Source organism: Cannabis sativa, chromosome 8 (genome assembly GCF_029168945.1).
Source record: "Cannabis sativa cultivar Pink pepper isolate KNU-18-1 chromosome 8, ASM2916894v1, whole genome shotgun sequence".
Taxonomy (NCBI): Eukaryota; Viridiplantae; Streptophyta; class Magnoliopsida; order Rosales; family Cannabaceae; genus Cannabis; species Cannabis sativa.
Window position 1 is genome coordinate 48037017 of NC_083608.1, and position 21260 is coordinate 48058276.

At 32.1% G+C, this 21260-nt stretch overlaps 3 protein-coding genes across 7 annotated transcripts in view; 2 read left to right on the forward strand and 1 right to left on the reverse strand.

Moving 5' to 3' along the window:
- Positions 1–1046: 1046 nt before the first annotated feature.
- Positions 1047–9605, forward strand: LOC115699450 (serine/threonine-protein phosphatase 5). 5 transcript variants are annotated; one of them, XM_061102157.1, is made up of 15 exons: positions 1147–1263; positions 1907–1987; positions 2206–2297; positions 2713–2882; positions 2968–3039; positions 3423–3573; positions 4845–5054; positions 6271–6379; positions 6462–6579; positions 7068–7215; positions 7521–7769; positions 7901–8026; positions 8098–8198; positions 8965–9039; positions 9176–9605. In XM_061102157.1, exons 3-15 carry the CDS (start codon positions 2228–2230, stop codon positions 9233–9235), a joined length of 1659 nt encoding a protein of 552 aa, XP_060958140.1. In that variant the 5' UTR covers positions 1147–1263; positions 1907–1987; positions 2206–2227; the 3' UTR covers positions 9236–9605. The 5 variants fall into 5 exon arrangements, with proteins under 5 accessions (XP_030482728.2, XP_060958139.1, XP_060958140.1 ...); XM_061102156.1 differs by lacking the exon at positions 1907–1987 and having other exon boundaries at positions 1107–1263; XM_030626869.2 differs by lacking the exon at positions 4845–5054 and having other exon boundaries at positions 1151–1263.
- A 3575-nt stretch (positions 9606–13180) lies between these two features.
- LOC115701146 (glutamyl-tRNA(Gln) amidotransferase subunit A, chloroplastic/mitochondrial) overlaps positions 13181–21260 on the reverse strand; it is a 62781-nt gene continuing 54701 nt past the window's right edge. The window contains exon 12 of the mRNA XM_061102160.1: positions 13181–13191. The gene's annotated coding sequence lies outside the window, so the exon portion shown is untranslated. The remainder of the gene's footprint in view (positions 13192–21260) is intronic.
- On the forward strand, positions 15250–19402 carry LOC115700946 (protein MAIN-LIKE 2-like). Its single transcript, XM_030628626.2, has 6 exons — positions 15250–15699; positions 16294–16409; positions 16508–17152; positions 17283–17450; positions 17539–17928; positions 18033–19402. Exons 2-6 carry the CDS (start codon positions 16302–16304, stop codon positions 19071–19073), a joined length of 2352 nt encoding a protein of 783 aa, XP_030484486.2. The 5' UTR covers positions 15250–15699; positions 16294–16301; the 3' UTR covers positions 19074–19402.

Below are 21260 nucleotides of genomic sequence, written 5' to 3' on the forward strand. Positions count from 1 at the left end.
TAATATTAATATAGTTTTTTCTAATTAAATTAAATAGTTAAATACTATTAATTATACAATTCATAATTGTCATAATTAATCAAAACAATAATTTTATAATTGACTATTTTGCCCTTAAAAAATTTATTTTTCATAAAAATTAATTCTCACTCAAATTCATTCGTCAAATAATTTTTTTTCATGTTCAGTGTTGTATAGAGGTGACCCCGAATTGGGACCCGGATTCAGATCTAGACCCTAACTCGGACCTGGACTTAGGACCCGACCCGTAGTTGGTGTTGGGGTCGAGTGTATTTAAAATATATTATAGCTTTAATACAAATCAATATCAAACATACAAATTGTATTAAATAATACTAGTACAATACAATATAATCCAACACAATACAATATAATATAATACAATGTGACGTACTAAACGAACCCTTAATGTCTTATTTAGTAAAATAGCTAGTAATTACATAAAAAAATAACAATTTTTAGTGCTTAATATTTAAAATATATTTTTTTTAGTTATTACACAATTTAGTAGTAAAAATCGTGTAATTGTCTTTAATTATCTTCAATTCTAATTATTTCTTAGCCTCTCAAATGCGTCCTAACTAATTATATCAAATGTCTTCCAAATCTAACTAGAGGGTGGCTTTCAAAAAGAGCATCAGGTATTTATGGTGCCTAATACTACGATAAAGTGTTGCCTTATAACTAATTAGTGATTTTTTATATTTTTATTAAAATAAAACAAGTAAGATACGATATTAAATTCTACTAATAACAATATTATACTTTATCATGAATGTCTTTTAGCATTTCTCTTTAAAAGATGGAGCCTTTATACATTAAGAAATGCTAAAAAGATGCCTAGCACCCTCTTACGTGTCAATATTGCTATTGGTGTAATTAAGTATCGGGTCTCATATAGTTTAACATAATAATTTTTATGAAGTATCACTAACGAATCGCAAAACGATATATCTAGACAATACTAAACACCACTAGTACAATGCTCTTATACATTTTATCTCTTTTAGTTTTACTTTTGTGGTTAGTTAGGGAAAAAACAAAACAAAAGAAGAAGGTTGAGAACTATCTTTCTCTATATATAGTTTGGTGAAGTTAATAATATTTATTATTATTTATTTACCATTATTATAAATAAAAAGTGTGAGCGGGGGCTCTCAAATTTCTGTCTCAGACTCAGACTAGGGTTTTTCGCTTCCCTCCAAACTCCGGTCTCTGAAGGATCGACTTTGCTTGCACAAGGTAAACTTCATTATGTCATTCCTCTTTCTTATTCTCTCTTTAAATTACCATTTCACGCTATTAATTTATACTCTGTTTGTTTCCTGGGAAAATATTGTGTATTTACAATCCATTTTTGTATATATTCATATAGCATGAAAAATAATGTCGGTTGCACGAACAGAGCCATGAATGAACTCCATTTGGCTTCTGGGATTGAGTGAAAGGGAGCATAGTAATTTTTTTTGGCTCTTTCAATGATTCTGTTAGCTCCCTTTTTGTAACGGGGTTTGTGTTTGTAAGACGCCAAAGGGTGTAAAGAAATCAATTTTTTTTTCTTTCTAAATAATGAATAATAAGTTAATGTAGAAAGCATGGGTAAGGATTGGTCCTTGCATGTTAAGAGCTTTGCTGTATCAATAAGCACTTGTCTCAAAGTGATAAGATGTATGGATTTAATTTCTGAAGTTTCTGCCAGAGTGGTGAGCTTAGAGTTGAGTTTTTACTTGCATTTTTGAACTATAAGTTTATGTTCACTAAGTTTTTTTTTTTTAATTTTTTTTTATATTTTTTATATGGAGAGGTTTTGTGTTTGAGCAGTATTATTTTGGAGACAAATAAGTGGAGATTATTGTTTAAAATGTTAAATATATTTTTTTTTCAGTACTCTGCATTTGAATGTTGACATAGGCTTACTTGCACTAGTTGGAAGAGGTCCTTTAATCGGGGGAGGCAGGGGATAACAGTATGGTGTTAATTTTTTTGGCTAATTATGTGAATATTTACTGGTTAAAAGACTATTCTGGTTAATGAATGGACATAAGATTGTTTTATTGATTCTCAATTGTTTGCTTGATTATGGTTGCTACCTGCACACACACATGTCTATGATCGTTAATTTTTGATTGTTTACTTGATTGTTGTAACCTTATTTGCCAAGTGTTTTCTTCACACTTGCTGCAGACAACAAATCTGTTGCCCCAGTATGGAAGCTGAAAAATCTGATGTTTCACGAGCCGAGGAATTCAAAGTCCAGGCAAATGAAGCATTTAAAGGTCATAAAACATTCTTCTGGAATCTGCTTCTAAGGTTATTACTTTTTTTTTAATAAAATACTTATTATCAAGGTATTGGACCAAGATTTTGACCTTGATTGAAAGTCTGACTTGAATCCATATCATCTAACTTGACTTTCTACTCCATGTATTGTATTAGATTAAATTTAGTTTATTAATGGTTTGAGTTCTTAATTAGAAATTAGAAACTAAATTGTCGCTGCAGTAAAGAAGTAGAAATTAGAATGTATAAGGTGAGCATACAAGGCAAATGTTATTTGTTACCAATTTTACCTCAACTAAGAATCCTTTTAATTATTTTAAATCTTTTTTTGTCAAATACTTTAGAACTATTACGGGAATTGTGCTATATTTCTACGTCTTTGTTGTGCTGATGGCAATGCTTTGATTTCAGTCCGCAAATATGCTCAAGCTATTGATTTGTACACACAAGCAATTGAAATAGACAGTCAAAATGCTGTATATTGGGCTAACCGGTCATTTGCTCATCTCAAACTGGAGGAATATGGCAGTGCTATACAGGATGCTTCTACAGCTATTGAAGTTGATCCTAAATATTCCAAGGCATGCTTTTGTGGCCTAACTTTCTATAGGTTCTCATCATCCTAATATTTTTTAATCATGTTTTGATAATTCTCTGCTGTTACAGGGTTATTACAGGAGAGGTGCAGCTTATCTTGCCATGGGAAAATTCAAAGAAGCACTCAAAGATTTTCAGCAGGTTAATTTCTCTTTTTGTCCCCGTGTGTCTCAAGTTTTTTCTTTCAAAGGCACATTTTTCAATGCTAGGATTTCACTGATAATACTTGAAGGTTATTCATCTTGTAGACTTAGTAGTTTCATGATATCATCTCATGTGTATTGATTTCTTTCTACCTAATTTTAATACCTAAGTGCAGTTAGGTTCTATAAAAGGCGGTGCTTGTAATTAGTGCAATGTATATGTTTTTCGTAAAGCTTCAGTTGACCTTTTGTTGTGTTATTTTCAGTTCTTCCTTTGTTTCTGATTAGTTAATAACCACTTTGCAGGCCACCTTTTATTTAGATGCTATTCATTTTGTAGCGTCTCTATTGTTAACTAGTTCAATTTCCTATTTGAAACAGGTGAAGAGAATATGTCCCAATGATCCTGATGCTACCAAGAAGTTGAAAGAGTGTGAGAAAGCAGTGATGAAGATTAAATTTGAAGAAGCAATTGCTGCACCACAATCTGAAAAGAGATCTGTTGCAGAATCTATTGATTTCCATACTATAGGTATCCATATTATTAATATCATGTTGTTTCTTTTTGTTATTATTGAGTTTAGATATTGTTACAAATTTTTGAAGCAGTTTTGTTGAGTTATTTGGTTTATTGTCTTCATCATTCATCAATTTTACTTGCTTTGCTTTTCTTTTTTCTTTCAAGTGACTTTTGTTTTCAAGCAATATTTCTGGTTTTTTTTTTGTTTGTTTGTTTCTGGATTCATTAGTTTTGCTGATATATATACCTACCTAATTAATATTCCAGTGATTGTTTGGGTTCGTTAATAAAATTATTATTTGAGGCGGAAAACGTGTAGAAATTCAGGCCATTCACTAAAAGCTCTATATGATTTGTAATTGAGTCGTACTTAGTGAATGACCGATTTCAGGCACTTGACTTGAGTCATTACCCTCATCATTTGGCAGGGCTGTAGTGTCTCTTACACGGGGTATATGGTTAGCTCCATACTCCACAGACCACAAACGTTTCTTGTGTCTACATGTAAGAGGCTAGACACATCATTGATCCCATTTGGTACTAACAATCTTCCCTTGATATGTCTTTCCAAATTGACAGTGATTCTTGAGCATTTTTTAACTAAAGTCTCTATGCCATTCGTATGATGCATTTTTTATTTTAATGTCAGACTTGTCATCCTAGCCACATTTCAACCTCTGATTTGTACAAGTACCTATCATTTTCAATATTTAATTTGCTTTTAAAAAATCTCAAACCTTTGTGGAGCTACGTAACTGTGAAAAATGGTGCAGTCCTACTGGTCTTTGAGGTTATGTCATATAGACAAATGTACTTGTTAAAGCGGGTCTCAATGTAGTTGACAAACCAGAACCTGTGGCTCTGATCTTGGGGTTTCAATATGGAAAAATTTGAAAGGTGACCAGACATTAGGTAAATTACCTTGGACCCAAGTAACTAAATGGAGTAATTAACTGTTCATGGGGAACCTGTTTTAAGTGATTAGTTAGGGCTTTATTTACCAATGTATCCAGCTTTGTTCAGTGTCACTGTGGTTGGACAGATTTCCAGTGTTGACTCTAAGTACTGAATAGAAAGTTATTCTAGTTTTGCCATTCCCATATGGAATCAGTGACCTTCTGTAGCGTAGGTTTCATGTAGAAGCTTGGTTAATTCATTGATCATATTGATGATCACTGTTATGTTTACTGTTATATATTGACAATTAACTAGTTTATTTTTCAAACAAAAACAAAAAATTAACTAGTTTATTTATAGTATTCTTGTATAATTTATCATTATAGGAGCAACCCCCAGTTCACCATCAGTTTCCACTCAAGTGGCTGTAGCAGCTGTGACAGTAGCAATTGCGGCAGCGATGGTGATGAGAGTGGGAACAACAACAGGCATAGTGGTAGCCACAATATTGGGGGTGCTGCTGATTGTTCTTGGGGCATATTGGTGGTCTGGCTGCATTGGTGGTGTTCGTGTCAAAAATCGAGTTAATGACCTAGGTTTGAGTTCACAATAAGTCGTACCACAACAATTTTAATAAGCTTTAAAAATGTAGGAACTGAATGATTGATTATATTCATTCACTAATGGCAAATTCATAGATCTGCTATTAAAGATTGCATCATACATTTCTTTGGGAGTACAATTTTTCAGTGTAATGGGTAGAAAAGAAATGTTCTGGAGGGAATCTTTATTGTGAGCTCTGGTCATGTGCCTGATGTAGGGAGTCAAATGGTATGACAATATGTTGGGTATGATAGCCTAAGTTGACAGGTCAAACATTGCATGATTTGCGTTATTTCTTAATGGTATCATATGTAGTCATGACATTCTTTTGATATTTTTTAGTAATTGAGAGGGAGTGGTTTACTGAAGTACATAGCCATGATAGAGTTCAACAGTGTGAGATAATTTTGCTAGCTAACTAAGTTGTAGGAGTTTAATCTCTTTCCATTCTCTCTCATCAGGTTGATGGGAGACTGGTTTAAGATTACTTATGAAACTATTAAAAACAAACCAGAGAATTTCCCTGTGGTCCAAATTTAGATTCAAATGTTTTGAGATATGGATTATAATGTGCAATATCCAAATTAGCGAATCTTCAATGCAATTAGAATTGTAAGTAAAGCTCTTATTGGTAAGTTAAAGTTGATGACTGTGCAGTTGTACTAGCTTTATCTGTAACCACAACTTTGTTGAAACTTACTATTCATCTTGTACTGATTTGTGATTTTGAAAGGTCTCTCTTGTATTTTAAGATTAGCTGTTGATATAAATGGTTGCTGGTATCCTCTGGGATGATAAAATCCTGCAAATTGCAATTTTTCCATTTGGGGGAAAATGAGCATTCTGTGATTTATTACCTTTATAAATGGGCAACTCTACCTCAACGTTGCTTTGAAACTCACACTTGTTTTTTTTTTTTGTTAATTTTGGTTGGACTAGGAATAATATTTTTTTGTCAAGATAAACATTGGCTTTCTTTGAGATTTTTTCAAAATGAAATAGGGCATAGAAGGATACGCTTTTCCTATGGTTTAGGGTTTACTTTTAGGCATGAGGCTCTTACATTAATTGCCGAGTTGCTTAGTCTTTTGTCTGTATACCAATTTGTATCTCAGCTAAGTTTCTGTATCTTTCTTGTACTAAAGGAACTTAATGATATGTGCTAACCCTCTAGGTATTCATTAAGTTGCTTTTTGTTTTAACATCCAGATGTGGAGCCACAGTATTCAGGCGCACGGATAGAAGGAGATACTATTACGATGGAATTTGTAAAGAAAATGATGGAGGATTTTAAGAATCAAAAGTGTTTACACAAACGGTACAATGATAGACATCATTCAGAGTGTCTTATTCATAACTTGACATCATCATTGTTGTCTAATTTGGTTTTCATATTGCAGATATGCATTCCAAATCGTATTACAAACAAGAGAAATGTTGCAGGCCCTGCCTTCTTTAGTTGATGTAACTGTTCCAGAGGGCAATCACTTTACTGTTTGTGGTGATGTGCATGGTCAGGTAACTTGTTTGTCTCTTCTCACTGGTACTACACAATATGACATATTAGACCCAACACTGAACGAATGAAGTTGAGAGAACAAATGAAGTTTATTAAACACAAGCCTAGTAAATTAATAGTGATGGAGGTATGGTTGAACTTTCATAGTGAGATTAAATGGTGGTTGTTTAGTATGGTCTATATCAAATCAGTCAATGTTAATGGTCTAAAATTGTATGACTTTCATTTCAGTTCATACCTTGTCATATAACCATTATCCCTTGTTTTCAATGTTTGACTGTCTTCTATTACTTGTCTAAAAGACAGCACTTTGATGGCCTTTGATTAGTTTTTCTCCCTTCTGTATTTCATATCCTGAATGATGGTTTCAATTCATATACTAATAATGCTTTCAAAATTTTCTGTTCATGTCCATGACCGCATCTTGTAGCCACGTCGTTATTGGGTTACAATTTCTTAATTTTCTTTTATTTTCCCTGTGATGCAGTTCTATGACCTCTTAAATATTTTTGAGCTTAACGGGCTTCCTTCAGATGATAATCCCTATTTATTCAATGGTGATTTTGTGGATAGAGGATCGTTTTCTTTGGAGGTCATCCTCACACTGTTTGCATTCAAGTGCATGTCTCCATCAGGTAAACCATCTGTAATTTGCAATTGGTTTACTGCCATTTTTGTTTAGTTTTATTTAGGAGTATCATCTGTGTCTTGATGTTGTGCTATCATGGGCTGATTGTGGTAGCAAGTAGCAAATAAAAAGCTCGCGAGTGTTTCAGGAGCTTCTTGCTTTTTTTAATTTATGAATTCATATTAGTAACTTTTCTTTTGGTTTTGTTTATTTATTTCAAAAAGAAGTTATGTACTTGTAAATTTTAATAGATTGTTTGTGCACTATTCATGTCTAATTAGCTGTTTTATTAACATATTTGTATATTTTCAGCCATGTACCTTGCAAGGGGAAATCATGAGAGCAAAAGCATGAACAAGATATATGGTTTTGAAGGAGAAGTTCGCTCCAAGTTGAATGAAACATTTGTGGAACTATTTGCAGAAGTTTTTTGCTGCTTACCTCTGGCTCATGTAATCAATCAGAAGGTCTTTATTGTTCATGGGGGTCTTTTTAGTGTTGATGGAGTGAAACTTTCTGACATTAGAGCTATTGACCGCTTCTGTGAACCTCCCGAGGAAGGTTTAAATTATAACTTTTGTCATGTCATCATTGGCAAGCTACACATCCAAATATGATGCAGTAGACATTCTGTGAATTGCTCTATGGATTTATGCTTGTTCATTTTCATTTACTTATTTTCCTTTTGATAGGGTTGATGTGTGAATTGCTGTGGAGTGATCCACAACCTTCACTGGGAAGAGGACCTAGCAAACGTGGTGTTGGCCTTTCTTTTGGTGGTGATGTGACGAAAAGATTTTTGCAGGAAAACAATCTAGGTATGTTTCATGCTGTTTCCTTATAGTCTTGCTCCATAGTCAGTAAACTCACATGCTTGATCCAATGACAGATTTAGTTGTGCGCTCTCATGAAGTAAAGGATGAAGGGTATGAGATTGAGCATGACGGTAAACTAATTACTGTATTTTCTGCACCAAACTACTGTGATCAGGTAATGCTATTTTGTCAAGTGTTTTAGATTCCACTATAATGTCCCAAGGAGTGGTTAAGCATTTTTTTTTTTAAAAATAAACGAGTGGTTAAGCATTTTTGAACCTTTGCAGTATGTACTGTTTTGCTTTTGTCAATGACTCGATGAATCTTCACTTTGACATGACATACCCAAATTATTTCTGAACATTACATAGGCTGGCTCATTCAATCAGGATGAGTCACCAGTTGTTGAATCTTTGTTAAAAATCAGGAAATCTTGTACTGGTTTTTCTGCTTTGTTTTCTTGATTGTAGATGCTAACAGTTTGTGCATGAATCTTTTTTATTTATTTTGCTAATTGATACAATGCACCACATAATATTTGTATAGTAAAGATGATTTAATAGTATTCTCCTTTACATAATAGCTCTGTTAAGATGGCCATGTCCTGCTTTAATGCCATATGCAGGGTCATAGCTTCCTTACATTGCATATCAACCTGCATTGCTATATATATTGCGTTTTCTGATTGGTATTTGGATGTGCTCTGAATCTGAAATATTTCATGATTCTGTCTATCATGCATCGGTTTATTCCTTGTGATATGAAAGGTGGACTGTGGCCAAAATTAATCGATATATTGAAGATCAAATATATGATCATTTTGGTGTTTTTGATGTCTTGTATTCTAGAATTAGAGCAATGAAATCTATTCAGTAATTCAAGTACATTGTGGGCTTGAAATGCCTTGCCTGCTTAGTTTACATTTGATGGCTTTTTTGCAGATGGGCAATAAAGGTGCTTTTATAAGATTCGAAGCACCTGAACTAAAACCAAACATTGTTACATTCTCAGCAGTGGTAAGTTGTTTCTGCCTTCTGCTACAAAACAATGCTTTCATATTTAATGCTTATTCATCCATTTACCTTTCCCTCCCCTAAACAGTTCTAGTTAAAGTAAATATTAATATTTTGAGTAATTTTAATCTCCTTACAGCCACACCCTGATGTGAAGCCAATGGCATATGCAAATAACTTCCTGCGAATGTTTCAATAGTTCCCTTCCCGGAAGGGGAAAGACGAACAAATTGCATTTTGTGCACAGTAGATTGTCTGCAAAATTACAAAAGAAAATGGAGATAGCCCAAATACAGTAATGACGTGTTTGTGATGTGATGATGATCTGCTAGAGAAAACACCACACAATTCGTTTATTTAATATTTTGTAGTCACTTGCACCTTTGAAGAATATTTATTGCATTTTGTTTGATACCCGTTTTCCCTGTTATTTTTCTTTTTTTACTTTACTTCTGACCTGGAATGGAAGTCAGGTTAGATGGAAAGAGAAAGACACATGAATCTGCTTTGTTGAAATAGACTGCTCAAATCTGTATTTATTTATTGATTGTTTTCCCTCTTTTTTCTTCTCTCTTTTAATCCCATGTAGTTTTATTTATACTATAATCCTCCATCTCCTCCTACTTTTATGATTACTACTACTACATGTAATTTCCAATGACATTGGCAACTCAACTCATGTGTTAAATGTTTTAACATTTATGGTCTTACAAGGCAAGAGTGCTTTACTTACCTTGCATGTGAATGTACTAATTGATCTGTTCTAAATATATAAATATATAGATATAAATAGATATATATATATATATTTATGTTGTTTGAAGTTTCTTGATTGGACTTGAGAGCATAATTTAACTTGATTTGTTGTATTGTATGCTGTATGTATGTGTTCATGGTATTTTTTTGAGAGGTAAATGCTTGAGTCATAAGATATTTACGAGGATTATATCTACCGTTTTCTTTAATAATACCAACCTTTCGGGGGTAAGTTGAAAAATACTATTTTTATTAATTAATTGATCAAATTTACCTTTAATTTTATATTTAATTGAAACATACCTCTTTTTATATGTATTGTACTTAAAATATCCTGACATAAGAGATTCACATAGAGAGTATCTTGAAATGACAGGGGCAAAATTGGTACATTATTTTAAAAAAGAAGTAAAAATGATAGATTTTAAAAAAAATGGTAAAAATAAAAGAGGACAATATTAAAATGGTATAGAGTGTAATTTCCTCAACCTCGAGTGTGGGAACCAATCTTATTTATTCATAATTGAAGTTGATTTTATTTGGGCATCGGTGACAATCTGATAATTATTTCATACTCATTTTAGGAACTAACTTGTGGACATTACTTTACTGAGATAATCTAGTAAGGTGTTAGATCATCTCGTCTGAGATTTATGAATACTTTTCTCATGGCCAATAGACAATAGAATTGAACAATCATCACAAATATGGCCACGAGTGTCAATACAATCATTGGTGGCCACAGGACTAATATAGTATACACATATATGTAATGACTGAGCTAAGAGAGACTTGGGACCATGGCATGGCCCCATTTATGTGTCCCATAAATGCTACAGTGAGATAGATAATCTGAGTGGTCTAAAAGACACCAGACATGATTGAAAGAATATGTTCTGGTGTAAGCTCTTTCGAGGGAAGACAGTATTGGATGACAGAATAATAAGGATAAGCATACATTATTAATATTGTTGAGATTTGTCTTGGTATATAGTAACGTCTTTACTAGATTAATATAACAATTATATAAAAAAAACATTGTATTGATCAGGTTAGATTTGAACATTTAGTATTATGAGTAGAAATTATTATCTGAAGTATAATACTTAGTTGACAATCGCAAGAAGTGCATTCTCGTTGTCATTGATATAAGGAGGTTACAAATCAAGAGTAAATAATGTCTATTTGTTATGTATAAATTATTTAATATGAGGTATGGTTACTTTACAGCCTTGATAATATAAATTGGTGTATCACAAACCCAAAGCATAAACCAAGACAAACTGTTTATTTGATTTTGCTGGAGTGATCATAAAAAGCAGCAAGGTGATGGTACTGACTTTCTCCAAAGGAAAGGATTTCCATAAGACTGTCTCTTGGAAGTAGGTTCTCAGATAGTTAACTTGTCCATTTAAGAGGAGTCTCGTGAAATGATAGTTCCCATTCGGAAGGGCGTTTTCGGATGGCTATCATGTCCACTTCGAGTGTTGTCTTCAGGAAAACTAGTCCTCCTTCAGAAAGGAGTTCCGAATGGCTAATAGTTCATTCTGGAAGGGAGTTCTAGATAAGTCAACTCCAGCTAGCTCTTTTTCTATCCGGAAGTCCCTTAAACATTCACTTCAGTCTTTTGTCCAAGAAACGTATGTCTCATCTGAAAGCACATTGTCTTATGCTGAGGTGATGATTTTGTTACGTGGAGGGTGTTAAGTTTATTATTTGCGTAACTAATTTAATAACTTATCAGGTGCAACCACCGACTTAGAATCTTCATTCAGAACCTATAAACACCACTAACACTTATTATTTAAAGTACGTTGGATTGACGAGTTTTAAGATGAGACTGTGTTTGAGAGAGAGAGATTGAGAGGTAGAGAGAGAGGTCCAGAAAAAAGAGAGATTGGATTTGAGTTCTATATGAAGACTTTTCTATAGATAAAGAAGATTCTTAGGTAAGTGAAGAAGATTAAAACCAAAGAAACCCAACAGATATGTTAACCAAGTATGTTCCTCTAGCAAAATTTAGACTTTATTTGAACTTGCTAAACATACTTAACTACTATGTTCACCAAGACCAAAATAACTCTTTACTCAACTGAGTCCCTATTACTCAAATGTAAAATAAAAAGTGAATGATTGTTATGTTTGGCTACACATTTCGACAACACCTTTGATATCGAAGTCTATCTCTAACTCGGTTAAAGCTCTTAAGTGCCATGTCATAACAAAATCACTTAATATTTTGTTATGACAGTTATGTCACTCTACCCTTGCCTATGTCTATATACGCCTTTATTCTACTCGAGCAAGACAAGAATTCAAGACCAAAATCAAAAGAGAAAGGAGAGAAAACCAAAGTTGAGAGAGAAAGAAAGAGAAAAGAGAATCAATGAGTGTTGTAAAGGAGAGATTAGAATGTTCAATCTAATCCCCCATAGTGAGAATTCTTGTAACTGAATAATAATGAAATAGCGAAGCTTCATTTGAGTGTATTGAATTGTTCTGTCCATCTCGCTTTTAACCAATAACGTTTAGTCTTTAAAGCGATGAGATTATAAATAATAATAATAATGAAATAGCAATAAGAACACAAGAATTTTTATAAAGGTTTAGTCCCGTGATAGTGGTAATAGCTTACTCGCCTTTTTGTTGTATTATTTTGATGAATTGCCAAGATCACAAGGATCTAGTCAAGTGAATTTCTTAACAATCTCGATAAAAGTGTACAAATATTTTGACAGCATAAGAGCTCTCTATAAAAGATGAAATATTTCAGCCCCTAAACTATTAAATAACTTCACTATTTATAAGGAAAATCAATAAAAGAGGTTACTCAAAATAAAAATTAGTTAGATATATTTTCTTATAGATTAAAATTTAGAAATTTTTACATGAAAAATCCATTTTGCACAATTTATTACCTAAATACCTCTACACGCCTATGTCTACATTTTTACTTACAAAGTTGGTTTTATTACACAAATACCACTTAGTCATCATTCCATCCATCATCTATCAAATCCTACTCTCTTCCCTCTCTTTTTTCATTTTCTATCAATCAATCTATCATTTCACTTTCTTTTTTTCGTCTTTTCTTTTTATTTTTAATTTTATTTCGAGTTTTTAATTTTTTATTTTTAATTTTATTTCAGTTTTTAATTTTTATTTTTATTTTTATTTTCAGTTTTTAATTTTTAATTTTTTTTCCATAACAATTCTTCTTTTCTTTTTATTTTTAATTTTTAATTGTAAAGCTAGTTTCTTATATATTGTTGCTTAGGTCTAGGATTGACTTCTATCAATCAATCCATCATTTTACTCTCTTTTTTTCTTCTTTTCTTTTTATTTTTAATTTTATTTCAGTTTTTAATTAAATCTTTTTAACTTATTAGTTTAACTTTACAACTTCTGAAATACTTTCATGACAAAAGAGAAGACTTTGACTAGGCCATTCAACTGATATAAGCATGTACAAATAAATTCGTACAATTTTAATGTCATTTTCATTCTCGCTGGACTAGCTCAAAGCCACGTCGAAATAATTAGATAACAAAATAAAATAATAAGAAACAATTACCGATGATATTCTATACTTGAAAAGAAAACGATCTAATTCATGCTTATAGTAGTATTGACGTGAGTAGAGTTATAAAATTAATATTAGAAAAGTATTAGGACAAACATGATTAAGATTTATGAGTAAAGGTGGCAAAGCTAATAGATTAGATTAACCTGGTCAGTCCCATTTTTATATCATCAATGGGTAACAATGAGATTTATCATGGATGCTGATGTTCAAAGAGTTTTTCCTGTATTTTAGTTTGTATACAGTTGTTTTGTAGTTTTATTATAGTTTTGCTACTTGCATATGTTATTTCACTATAAAATTAATATGCAACTATTTGCACAAAACTTACTATGTATAACTACTATTTCTTAGTCCCCATCAAATTAAATTCTTGCATAATATATAAACTATCATAAAACGATAATGCAGCTATAAGGCAACTATTTGCACTTGCATACAGTTGTTTTGTAGTTTTATTATAGTTTTGCTACTTGCATATGTTATTTCACTATAAAATTAATATGCAACTATTTGCACAAAACTTACTATGTATAACTACTATTTCTTAGTCCCCATCAAATTAAATTCTTGCATAATATATAAACTATCATAAAACGATAATGCAACTATAAGGCAACTATTTGCACTTGCATACAGTTGTTTTGTAGTTTTGTTATAGTTTTGCTACTTGCATATGTTATTTCACTATAAAATTAATATGCAACTATTTGCACAAAACTTACTATGTATAACTACTATTTCTTAGTCCCCATCAAATTAAATTCTTGCATAATATATAAACTATCACAAAACGATAATGCAACTATAAGGCAAGCAAAACAAAAAATAAATCAAAATGCAACTGTATATAACGTAGATGTATTATTCATGAGGTTTTTTTTAAAAATTTTCACATCATACATTGTTTGGATTTAGTGGGAGCTCCAGATCTGTTTGTTACAGATCTACATTTCATGAATATAGATTTCGATATTAGGGGGAGTTATTTTGATCGAATAAAATAGAAAACAAATGTGTAATTTCAGTTTCTTCACAGTTTTTCTGATTTTTTTTTCGTCATTTTCAGTTTAGATCATTGCAGGTATTCTTTTCCAGTTGATTTTGCCAGAATTAATAGTTGTATTTTTCTCGTTTTGGTTTTATTTTCTTTGTTTTGCGGTTTTGAAACGAGCGCGTATTTTCATCTTCATGGTTCGCTCTGTACAGCTGAAGGCTTAGTGCATGTGGTATTTTTGTAAATATTTGTATGTGGACTGTATAAATGTTTAATGGGCCGGCCCAAAGTATTTTTGTAATTTTTTTTCCTTTTTTGTATTTTTTTTGTTTTTTTTCCCTAAATTTTATATATTTAAAAAATATAATTATTATTATTTAAATTAATAATTAAGTAATAACAACTTTATATAACATGTTACTAATAAATATTTTATATTTTATGTATATTTAATTTTTTTCATATACTACACAAAATAAATATAAAAATATATTTAAATATTAAGCACAAAAATAAAAATAAAAAATTAAAGAATTTTTTTAAAAATCATACATTTTTTTTTAAAAATTAACATAAAAGACTAAAAAAAATATTGGAGATTATATTTTTTAAAAATAATTAAATTAATCTTTTATATATATATAATAGATATGAGTTACATGCTATTTTTTTTTTAATTTATGAAAAGATATAAGTAAACGTTTTGAGTGTAGATATGATTGACTTATTTTTTTTTTCCCAATATAATGTTAGAATTAAATATATATTTTCTTGCATAAATCTTTTTTTTTTTAACAACCATCATAAATGAAATTTGGTCTATGAAAAGAAAAATTGTATATTTTTATTTCTTTTGAAATTCTATAAATTTTGCTAAATATTATTTTTATTTTTATTTTTCAGTAATATCATCACAAAACCAAACAAGATTATTTCAGCCCTTCTTCGCCGCTTTCCTCTATCGTTTTCGTTTAGGGCTCAATCCGTCGTCGTTTTGAGCATCGTAATCTCGTCTTAAAACAGTTTTTTTTTTTCCTTTTTGGTCCCTAATAAATCTAATTTTTATTATTTAGTGTTCTTTAATTTTTATCCTAAACGGTGTCGGTTTTCTCTTAGAAGCGGAAATAGGGTATAATTATTCTTCAACAAAAATACACACACCAATTCTTGGACTACAATCTGAGAAAACGGCGTCGTTGCGGCCATTTACAAAATTGTATTTTCCCTCCTCTGATTTCTCGCCGGTCTTCCGTTGCCGGAACTATTCCGGTGACCTATTTAGGGTTTCTTCTTCCAATCCTTCGCTGTTTCCGGTGACCTATTTAAGGTATTTGTTTTTCTTATATATTTTTATTTTATTATTGAAAGGCTGACTTCAATGGGTTTGATTGGTATGACATGGGAAATATGAGAATTTTGATTGGCTTCAATGGGAGTGTATCAAGCTTGTTTTGGTTGAGATATGATGTATAGTTGTGTAATGAACTAGTAAATGTGGGATATGAATTGGGTTTGTGGATTAATTAACTGTTTACTTAGTTGTAGTAGAAATTTGAGGCCTTTTTCATGTATGGGACAAGACTTGAAGATAGATATGTCATTTTGAATTTTCATTATTGTGTGTTGTGTTATTATTGATTTAGATACATGATCATTTTTACAAAAGCTTGTTTATGAAAAATTTCACAATGAAAAGAATGAGCTCTGCTAAATGGGGAATTGGGGAGACATGTTATGATAAATAGTTTTATTTGAAATGGATGCTTGTTTATATTTGATGTGATAATGAGTTAAATATCCAATGCAAATCAAGTCTTTCACTTTTTGTTTCAATCTATTGCTGCATTATATGATTATGAACTTTAGGATGCTAATTCTTGATCAACTTTATGTAATTAATGTGTTTATTTTCTTTCTCCAGCGTGGCTAATGGAGGTAACAGTGGCAGACCCTTATGGAACGAATCCAGGACCAATTGATTGTTCAGTACTTTATGATCAAGAGAAGCATGTTTCCTCAGCAGTTTGGGATGGGCAGGTGGGGTTTACTCAATAGGGTCTAAGATTTCTCTCTTTTATATTTTTTTTGTAGTGCCTTTATTTACTGTTTGGTAATGTTTTGAATTTCGATTACAGGAGCGTGGTGCGCTTAGATGTCATGAACACACTTCAAAGTTAGATCAATGGGCACTTACGCGAAAACAACTTGAGTTTGTAGAGAAGGCTGGGTTTGGTTATTTAAAACTGATCCCTGCGATAAGTCTTGATAATCCTCTTATTTCTGCCTTAGTTGAGAGGTGGAGGAGAGAAACAAACACCTTCCACTTGAATGTTGGAGAAATGACTGTAACCCTCAAGGATGTTGCATTATTGCTTGGACTAGCTATAGATGGAGAACCAGTAATCGGGACAACTTACACCACCTGCCAATTTGTGTGTGAAAAATATCTTGGAAAAGCGCCAGAATCTGGTTATACCAGTGGTGGAATGGTGAAGCTAAGCTGGTTGAAAGAGTTTTTTTCTCGGTGCCCTGAGGATGCGCCACTTGAGATTATTGAACGTCATACTCGTGCTTACCTCTTATACCTTGTAGGCAGCACAATATTTTCCACTACTACTGGAAACAAAGTCCCTGTTATGTACCTTCCCTTATTTGAGAATTTTGAGCAGTGTGGAAGGTATGCTTGGGGGGCTGCTGCATTGTCATTTTTGTATAGGGCCCTAGGTAATGCCTCATTGAGATCTCAGAGTACGATTAGTGGTTGCTTAACACTTTTACAGGTAATATTTGGTCTCAAACTCTTACTTCCTTTATTTTAGTACTGCCTTTGGGTTTTCATTCAAAAGCTTTTTTTAATGCATGAATAATATCTGCTCTCAACACTTCGTTAATCTGCTTTTGTTTTTCCAGTGCTGGAGTTACTTTCACTTGAACATTGGTCGACCAAAGCTCAATCATGACTTAACACACGATCGGTTTCCATTTGTGCTTCGATGGAAGGGGAAACAAAGTGGCCCCACTGCTAATCGTGATGTAGTATTCTACCGTAAAGCATTGGATTCACTGAAGCCATGTGATGTAAGTTATATTTCAACTGTTTGGATAATGTTCAATTTTTGGTTATTATGGAAATTATAGTACAAATAGTCTGCCTTTTCATATGTAGGTGGAGTGGCTTCCTTATAGAAACATGGATAGTACATTAATTCCAGAAGATATAAAGAATAATCTGATTTTAGGAAGGTCAACGACAATGTTGATTTGTTTTGACAAGGCAGAAAGGCATCTCCCTAATCGTTGTCTTAGGCAGTACGGTATGCTTCAGTCAATTCCAGAAGATGTACAGAGATGGGAGAGAAAAAGTCGTGGGGTTGACGGCGGAGTTGACTTGTCAGGGAAGATGGAATCTGAACTTAATGAATGGTCAGAACGTCGATATCATATAGTGGAAGGTGATGATAGTACAGATGAAAATGACTACTTGCAGTGGTACCTGAAAATTACTCGTAAATTTGTAGGAAGACCGATATCTCTCTCATCAGAGTTTCAAAGAACAGTAAGGCTGAGATAATTGTGAATTTGAAGAATAGTATCTGCTGCTGTTAGAAAGCTTATCATCTGTCGATCTAATACAATTTTGTTTAATGTTGAATTTTGCAGAATGCCGGGTTGAGGGATATTGCACACATAGCGGACACATTCTCCACAAAAGGGTTGGATTCTCAACAAATTGAATTGATTTCTAGAATCAGATATATTGCCCATGAATGTCTTAGGGACCAAGTTGGAGGTCCAGCCATCGTGACTGCTACTCAACAAGTTGAAACCGGAAAAAGGGTTAGAGGAAAGGAGAGAGTAAGAAGAAAAAGTACATCAAAACGTATTCGTAAGGATGAGCTGACGCAATATAACACAGTTGGCGAGGATGACCATTCTCATTTTGGTGTTACTGTTGCTATTGATCATTATAAACTACATCAAGCAGATAGAGAAGAGAACCATTCGCACTTGTGCGCTTTAGATAGCGAGGAACACCCTTTAGGGATTATACATGCTGAAGGTGTGGTTGACCACATGCAGCTATGTAATGATGCTGATATTGGGATCAATCAGTCAGAGCTAAACCATGCAACTGATGAAGTAGCTGATGCTGAAATGAGCCATGCATTGACCAAAGATGATGAAACAGAGTTTCTTAATGATACAGAAAATAACATTGACACTCAGCCTTGTAGTGCAATGCAGGAGATCAAAGACTCCCACCTTTCCGTTGCAACTCTTGAGGTTGATTCACAGCTAACAGGTGTACCTAAGGACGTTGATTCGCAGTTTTGTGATCCGCCTAAGGAGGTTGTCTTGCAGCACCCTGATGCAATTAAGGTCGCTGATTCTCAGGCTAATGATCCCACGAAGGAAGTCCCTAACTCGCAGCTTCATGATACAACCGAGGAGGTTGTCAACTCACAGCTGAGTGATACAGCTGAGGTTATCGACTCACAGTTAATTGATGCAAGGGAAGTTATGGATTCACAACTTCCTGATGCTTTTAACAATGCTAGCGAATCACAAATTTCTCATGCAATTAGCGAGAGTGATCAGGAGACAGGTAAAGAAACTTTAACAGCCGCAGAGGTTGTTCAACAATCGTCTCTCGAGCCTTCCATAGATATGGTACAACAACAGAATGCTGTAGCATCATAGCACAAACACAAAGGTGTTATCATGCAACATTTTCATGGTAATTAATTCTTCCAGAACAGTCAAATCTTAGGTAGGTTTTTCTACTTGGTATAGCATCTATTACTTTTGAAGAGAGGCATTATACAATGATATCCTCTGCCCTTACCTATTTATTGAATTGTTTTTTTGTCCTTCATTGCTTATTGTTTTCCAACACTAAGCAACATGGTGCTGGATTCTATTTTGGAGCAAGAAATGGCTCCATAATAAGATCCCAACACCAATAGAATGTCACATAGTTTCTCAGTTGGAATGAAATGTTGCTATATTTTGAGCTGACAAAGAGAAAAGAGAGTAGCTTATTATGATATTATTAATTAGTATTCGTATGTAGTTACTTAGATGGTCACTTTTGGATCCAATTGAGGACACATTTTTATATATATATGTGTGTCTATATATATATATATTTGGTTGGATTACTTCATTTATTTCCATTATGACTATTTTGTTGCATGCATATGAAGTTGTAAAAACATTAGGACAAGAGGTAAAAGTTAAAAAGTAACATAAATAGATTTCCTTTTACACTTGAGTGCTATTGTAATAGTCTTCAACAGTGAGTTTTCTGCTACTCCATTAAATCTATTACTGTTCTTCTGTTAATATATCCAACAGGTTGGAGTTGGAGGAGTAATTGAATTTGTCTGCTGACATTTACTGATGAAAAAACTGTTGTGTTTATTGTTCATTTCATCACACCTTTGTTTTGTTGTTACAACATTGCCCCCCCAGAAGGTTTGGAGACAATCTTAGTCTAAAATTTTGATGAATTTTAAATTGGGATCTTTCCAAAAATTACTAAAAGATGACTAATCCAGAAATTTTTAACATATTAATACAAATAGTTACTGTTGAGGTGATCCAATTTAAGTAAAATTATAGAAATGAAAATATAAATCATACTATTATTCATCTTAGTTTTACATTAACTCATATTATTTTTTATTTTATTTTATTTTTGTAAGGAATAATGTGATTGTTAGTGAGATTGAAAGAGAACCAAAGTACAAATAATGATGAATTAGTTACCAATATTTGTAAAACATGTACTATTCCATAAAAATTTATAGCAAAAATATTTTGGTAAAGTAATGGCAATAAAAGTATGCAAAATCATACTAAGAATATAAGAGCACTCTCATAAGTTTTTTACTCAAATTTTCAAAATAAATCAATAAAACTCACTTTCCTTGTTTTACATCAAAAAATATATTTGTGAGAGGCAATTTTTCATCTAAAATAAGGTGGTACTATTCTCACTTACCTAATAAGCACTCAATTTAAGACTCATAGCTTCATTATAAGATTAGGCTGCTTTGGCCTTTGGGTTTTTACAGGTAAGGAGAAAAAAAAGTGAGAAGAAATAATTTAGGGGAGAAAAAGATGAAAAATAATAAAAAAAAAAAATGAGTTGTTTGGTAAGAAAGGAAAAAAAAAAAGTGGCAAAAATAAAATATGATTTACCAAGATTTCCAAATTAGAATAAAAAATTGAGATAAAAATTTGGGTCAATATCATTTTGGATTCTGTGTTTTATAAAAGTTACTAATTAGACTTTTTATTTTGTTAAATGATAAAATGAATCATATATTTTTCAAAATTGTACAAATAGGACCCTGAACAGATTTTTTGTCAAAATAAAACTTAATAATAATAATCTGATCTAGAAATGTTATGATAAAACTGGTTACATTTTCTATATCTGCTCGTGTTAGAAATTGTCTTAGAGTTGGTTATATTAAAAATAAAATTATTAAAAATTGGGCTCAGAGTTTTATTTTTACCATTTTGGAAAATATAGGGTTTATTTTGTCATTTAACAAAACACAGTGAGTCCAGTTGACAACTTTTACAAAATACAGAGTCTAAAATAGTATTCACCCCAAAAAAATTTCATACAAATAAAAAAAGTGAAAAGACTACTATTAAAATATTTCGTTAAAGAATTATCTTAATAATTTTTACAATTTATTAATTTTTTAAATGTGTGAAACAAACTATTTTGAATCATGATTTTCATGCCATAAGGTATTTAAAAATTTTAGAAAATTAATGAACTAATATACATATCATAATTTTAGTGATATAATTACTCAAAATTTTAAGTTTATAAGTGACAAATTTAATATTTATTTTTAGCGTTAT

Bases quoted from the DNA above. Each gene is read 5' to 3' on its own strand.
- LOC115699450 (XM_061102156.1), top strand. From the start codon at position 2,228: ATGGAAGCTGAAAAATCTGATGTTTCACGAGCCGAGGAATTCAAAGTC. The intron at 5,055-6,270 runs GTTTGAGTTCAC...TTTAACATCCAG, and splicing joins AAATCGAGTTAATGACCTAG to ATGTGGAGCCACAGTATTCA. The intron at 8,027-8,097 runs GTATGTTTCATG...ATCCAATGACAG, and splicing joins TTTGCAGGAAAACAATCTAG to ATTTAGTTGTGCGCTCTCAT.
- LOC115700946 (XM_030628626.2), top strand. From the start codon at position 16,302: ATGGAGGTAACAGTGGCAGACCCTTATGGAACGAATCCAGGACCAATT. The intron at 17,153-17,282 runs GTAATATTTGGT...TTGTTTTTCCAG, and splicing joins GTTGCTTAACACTTTTACAG to TGCTGGAGTTACTTTCACTT. The intron at 17,451-17,538 runs GTAAGTTATATT...TTTCATATGTAG, and splicing joins ATTCACTGAAGCCATGTGAT to GTGGAGTGGCTTCCTTATAG.